The sequence below is a fragment of the Grammomys surdaster genome, unplaced genomic scaffold, assembly GCF_004785775.1.
Source record: "Grammomys surdaster isolate TR1022 unplaced genomic scaffold, NIH_TR_1.0 1019, whole genome shotgun sequence".
NCBI classification, from domain to species: Eukaryota; Metazoa; Chordata; class Mammalia; order Rodentia; family Muridae; genus Grammomys; species Grammomys surdaster.
In genome coordinates, this window is record NW_021605438.1 from 320,042 (window position 1) to 326,041 (window position 6,000).

General features: G+C 44.0%; 1 protein-coding gene across 1 annotated transcript in view; it reads left to right on the forward strand.

Moving 5' to 3' along the window:
* Dnah9 (dynein axonemal heavy chain 9) overlaps window positions 1-6,000 on the forward strand; it is a 315,810-nt gene that overhangs the window by 209,518 nt on the left and 100,292 nt on the right. The window contains exon 49 of the mRNA XM_028783166.1: window positions 5,628-5,888. Coding sequence (XP_028638999.1) covers window positions 5,628-5,888 — 261 coding nt within the window. The remainder of the gene's footprint in view (window positions 1-5,627; window positions 5,889-6,000) is intronic.

Genomic DNA, 6,000 nt, shown 5'->3' on the forward strand with positions numbered 1-6,000 from the left:
TTCTTGTAACCTTATCAACACACTCAATTGCTTTTCACTTTGTTTGGATTTTTGCAAATGGCTTCATGGAATTTTTTGAACCTGTGAATCCAAGAGGTTTGGGATGTTTTCTCTAGCCTGCTGATCACTGTGGTCTCTATCTTTTAGGATACCCCACTTCCTTGTTCGTTGTGCAGGTTAGGTTTCTTTCTTTTACTTACGTTGCCTTTAGGCAAATTGATATTACTTCAGTATCTATCATCAAGTTGCTGTGTGATGACCAGCAGCCTGTCTCAGAGTTCCTGTTCACAGAAAAGTGGAGCACACAGATTCCAGGCAATGCACGAGCGCTTTACCACATGTGCCCTGTGCTGTATAAAGGTCTTTTTTTTTTAATCATTTCTCTTCTGTTTTTTCAATCTCTAAATTTCCAGAGAAAAGCAGAGTATAACTCCCAGTATGGTACCAGATTTTCTGATGCCTCCCACTTATCCCCCCTTTCTTTCTCCTCTCATCACCTCAAGGCCCTCAGAACTTTCTCCACACCTCCTCTAATACTTGTGCCATCTCCTCCCTTCCTCCTCTTTAAGGACCGCTGATTAATTTGTGCAGAGAATAGTAGGGAGTGAGGGATGTGAACAGTGTCCTGACCTCATGTGGCAGACACTGATATCTCTTTTGTTCAGTTGTCTTTGAATAGATAATGAAGAAGGCACAAATATTCATGTTCATAGTGGAGGTGACTATTTCACAAACAAATGCCAGGTTATCCCATTAGCTAAATCTAGCTCTCTGTATACCTAGTGGAGAATCTTGGCCTCAGGTTCAATAGCTGCTACGGCCAAGAACTAGCTCTCTCCTTCTGTGTTCCCTATGTCTGTGATTACCACTTCCAGCTACCGATATTACTCACACTGGAAACTACTTCCCACATCCCAGAATCCCCATGTTCTGTGTTTCCTATCTATCTCAAATCTGTTCACTGGGCTATTTCACCAACTCGTTATCTTTTTTTTTTAATGCTTCCTGCCTGATTGTTGTTGATAGAGTGAATTCTTGGCCTCTCTTCCATTCTGTATTATACTCTTATACCCTGCCTCTATTATCCCACATCATCCATTTCAGCCCCAATCCCTGGAGCCATCCTCGACTCTGCTCACTACTTTTTCCTTCCATATTCACTCCAAAGCCATGAGAGTGCCCCATTAGCTCAGGCTTCACAATATGTTGTCATTCCCCAGTCATTCCCTGCGCTGCCACCAGCTCAGTCTGAGCTCCTAATATCTTGACCTGGATGGTCGTAACATTCTCAGAACTCACACATCTGCTTGTTTTTGTCCATCTGCCATCTGCTACCAAATGAGCAGCCAGGGTGATTGGTTTCAAACACAAATCAGACCATGTCTTTTCTGCTCAAGATTTTATGGTCCCCTTTTCTTCCCAGTGGCTTCCACAGATCCTCTCTAGCCCTGCCCTCCAGCTCCTAGACTTTATCTCCTACTAACCCATCTCAGAAGCAACTGTCTATAGGCAGGCTGCCTCTGAATCTTCTTCTCGGATACACTGAGACTTGGAATCACTGTTTCCTCTGCCTGGACATCTCTCCAGAATCTCTACAAAACACATCATGGTTCCATATCACCTTCACTATAAGTCCTACTCTGATGATTACAGAAGAAATTGCCACTTCTCTTTCCTCTTGCCTCCCCCCATTATTCTACCCTAAAGCTTCTCTATAATGTGCTCTCTTATCTGACATATCTTATAAGTTACTTAGCTGCTATATAATCAATTGTGCCTGTTGCCATCAGTTGGCTACAAGCCCTGTAAAGACAGGAAATCTTATCTATTTGAACACTATAAGAGCCTCAAGAATGACTGGACAGAATCACACTAGTTTAATAGCTGTTGCATGAATAAATCAGCAAATGCACAGTGTTTGATGCTGTGTTCCTGGCTATGTTCTGGGCCCTTGCATATTGTTCTACTTATGCTTTTCCCCCTCCATTCTGTCCAGCAGAACTCCAGAGCTGGTTCCCATCTGTGTGCTTCACCCATGTCTGCACTGTGTCAGCTGATCCTATGTGGTTTTGCTATCCCTCCCAAAACACTTTCTAAGCTTAGGGACATTCATGTCTTGTCTTCAGTTCCTCCTGGGAAGGAGCCTCTCTTTAGTAGTATGTGCTTGGTCCTTAAAGATCCAAGTTTGGCCCACAGCACCGATGTCTTAACCCTTTCTTCAGGCATTTTCCTGAGAACAGAGTATAGTTCTTGCTCATGGAGCCAACCCTACTGTGGGAAAGAGCCTTTTCTGTGTTCTTGAGTTTGCCTTAATGTTCTGTTTTGGTGGAATTAAGTAAGGAGGAATGCAAAGCTGGCTTGGATGTTTTAGTAAAAGAACAAAAAAGCTTGAAACTAGCGTTCTTGGATCTATTGCTCTGTTGAAGAATCCTAAAATGAACCTGAGCTCCTTGTTGTTGGTTCTGACTAGCAGGACCCTGCTGTCACTCCACACCACAGCTTAAGAGCTATTAAATTCCTATTCATGGTGAAGAGGATTATTTACCTTGGGCTTGAGGTCACAGCCATATCTGCAATCAGCAAAAAAAAAAAAAAAAAAAAAAAAAAAACACAACCACACAGAAAAAAAAGAAAAGGAGAAAAAACACACACACACTTCAATTTTCTCAAATCTCTCAAGATTTAAAAAGAAACAAAAAGTTACTGGTGTGTTTGCTGGGCTGATTATGCAGCTCAATCATTTTGATTTACAATTGCATCTTTGTCCTTGCAAAAGCAACTCTGCAGCTGAACAACGGGAGATGGAAGCAGATTAACCTTCCAACTCTCCAATATAAGATTTGTTCCAAGGAGCAGCCTCTATTCGAGGTTAAAACAGGCTCTGGCTTCTGTGAATACACCAAATTAAAGAACATTCTTTTTTTTGCCCCCTTTCCTTTTCTTCCTTTTCATCTGCCATGAAAGGGGAATTATCAGCGGCGTCTAAGCCTCAGTTTTATTTTTCAGATTTGTGCATTTTGCATCATAAAGCTCTCAAATCTGTTTGACGTGTTCCAGGAGCTCCAAAGTAATCTGTAGTTGTTGCATGCAATACACTGCAAGAAAATGAGAGGCGAGAGGTCAGCCTGCAATGTAAGGTTTATGAGCCATACTGCAAACACAAACAGCTTCTTTGCTTTTCAGAATAAATAGGCCTGTCTTCCCTTTGCACTTGAAAAGGCCATTATGCTACGACCAGCCTGTCTCAAACCTAGGCTAGCAAAATCAACAGGGCCCTCAAGGCCTCACCTTAGAGCTTCTGACTCAGTGGGACTGGAGTAGGATCTAGGTGTTTACATAGTCACTTTCTTCTTGTGTGATGATGATGATGATGATGATGATGATGACGACGACGACAACTACAATAATGGTGCTGATTCTGGTGCTGGTCCTGATGTTGATGATAATGCTGATGCTAATGTTGATGCTGATGATGCTAGTACTTATACTGATGCTGACAATGATGCTGATGCTGAATCTGATGTTGATGTCTATGATTTTGGTGCTGATGCTGATGTTAATACTGATGATGCTGATGTTGGTGCTATTGCTAGTGCTGGTGCTGATGGTGGCCCAGGGAATACAGTTTCAAATCATCACTCTGCTGATCTGAAGAGACACAGAAAACTAGACCCTCTAATCTATTTACAAAGCCTCATTATGCCTCCCCAAGATATTTGACATCAGAAGCATTGTGGAGAATCCAGCCGGCTATGACCATTGATGCTCTAGTTGCCTAATCTTTACGTTGTCACCTATTTGTAGTTTGGGATTGTGGAAATTAGTAAAACCTACCCAAGCGGAAGCTATCTAAAGCTACCAAATCGGACTTTGTTACCAGCACAGGAGTCCAGCACCAGAGCCGTGCTTGTCGTTAGCCAAGACCCAGGGTGGGGGAGTAGGGAGGCTATGTAGTTCAGAAAGAGAAGGCCCTGACCAGAGGCTATTCACCTGGAGAAGTGAAGGCAGGCTCCTTTCTTAAGCAAGTGTTTTATGGGATAAGTTAGGCATTTCTTTGGTCCTCCATTGGAAGTGACAAATAATTCCACTGTTAGTTGTCTCTTGTTAATTAGATCCTAGCCACTGAAGGCAACTGCCACACTGACATATGAGTTACTATATCTTTCTGGATTGTGGCAACAGGATATCAGTCAGAGAGCCTACTTCTCTGACTCGAAGCAGGCTGGCTTCCTGAGGCAGTCATTAGGCGGTTTTAGGCAGGCTCCCTTTAAATTTGTTCTAGAAGTGGAGGAAGGGTACATGGTTACATCTCTATTTTCTCATTGTTCTTGAAGGCAAGGGGTCAGCTCCCTGGCAAGTTGCTGGAGGTCATAGGTCAGGCTTGTACTTGTTTATATACAGGGCCTGGACACTGTCGATTGACACACACTTTGGCTCTCAGGCTGCAGAGTAGATATTCCCATTTGTGAGTCTTTAGCACATTTGACAACAGACAAATTTAATTAAATAGCTACTGATCAAGTAAAGTATGATGTTAAGAACATAAAGTTGTTTATTAATAATAGTATTTTTAGTATTTGGACAGAAAATGGTTGAGTTTCTTCATGGCCTCCTCATGCATGTCATCATGCATTCTCCTCACACATTACCCTCCCCCACTGCCACTGTGCTAGTACTTTCTGTCAGCAGACACATCTGTGGAGCATTTTCTTAATTGCTAATAGGTGAAGAAGGGTCCAGCCCACTGTGGGTGGTACTAACCCTAGGCAGGTGGTCCTGAGTTGCATAAGAAAAGTAGCTCGACATGAGCCTTGAGGGGCAAGCCAGTAAGCAATGCCCTCTGTGGTCTCAGCTTCGGTTCCTGTCTCAAGCTTCTGCCCTGGTTTTCTTCTGAAGGATAGCAACCTGTAAGATAAAACTCTTCCTCCCCAAGTTGCTTTTAGTCAATATTTTCTCACAGAAACAGAGAAACAAACTCAGGTACCGCCCCTTACTCCCTCCCCATCCTCAGCTAGTCTACTACCTCCCCCCAGTTTCTGCTCATGTATTCATTTTATCACTCTTGATTTTCCATAAGGTCTCTTCCTCCTCTCTCACAGTTCTTCAGTTGGTAGACGCCTGCCTAGGCTGGTTTCATTCCCTGGTTACTGTGACTAGTCCAAGCAGCAAACATGGATGCCACCCTGTGGAGTTTTAACAAACATAAGTGCTAATTAAGTGAAAGGCATCTCACATGATTTGGGCATCAAGGAGAAGATTCTAGGTGTGTGGATTTCAGAATAGTGCACCACACCTAAGGGTATCCTGTATACCTTTTCTTTTTCCCCAGTGCAAGGGGTTCAGGAATTCACAGCCCATACCTAAACATAGTAAAAGCAATATACAGCAAACCAGTAGCCAACATCAAACTAAATGGAGAGAAACTTGAAGCAATCCCACTAAGATCAGGGACTAGACAATGCTGCCCACTCTCTCCCTACCTATTCAATATAGTTTCACTTGAGAATGCAGCTTTCCACCTCGGTATTCTTGAATGGGCTCTCAGGTCTGTTATACAGAATTAGGTTCAGGGAACCATGAGCCCCATAACTCTGATCTCCTCATGAGCCCTGTGTTCTCTGCTGCAGGTGGATGATCTGAAAGCCAAGCTTGCCACCCAGGAAGTGGAGCTGAGGCAGAAGAATGAAGATACAGACAAGTTGATTCAGGTGGTGGGTGTAGAAACCAGCAAAGTGAGCAGAGAGAAAGCTATTGCAGATGAGGAGGAACAGAAGGTGGCCCTGATCATGCTAGAGGTGCAGCAGAAACAGAAAGACTGTGAGGAGGACCTGGCTAAAGCCGAGCCTGCCCTTACCGCAGCCCAGGCAGCCCTCAACACTCTCAACAAGGTAGGAAGCTCAGGCAGGCTTGCCTTCCTTCCACACAGCTCTCCCCCTCTCCCCCTCTCCCCCTCTCCTCCCCCTCTCCTCCCCCTCTCCTCCCCCTCTCCTCCCCCTCTCC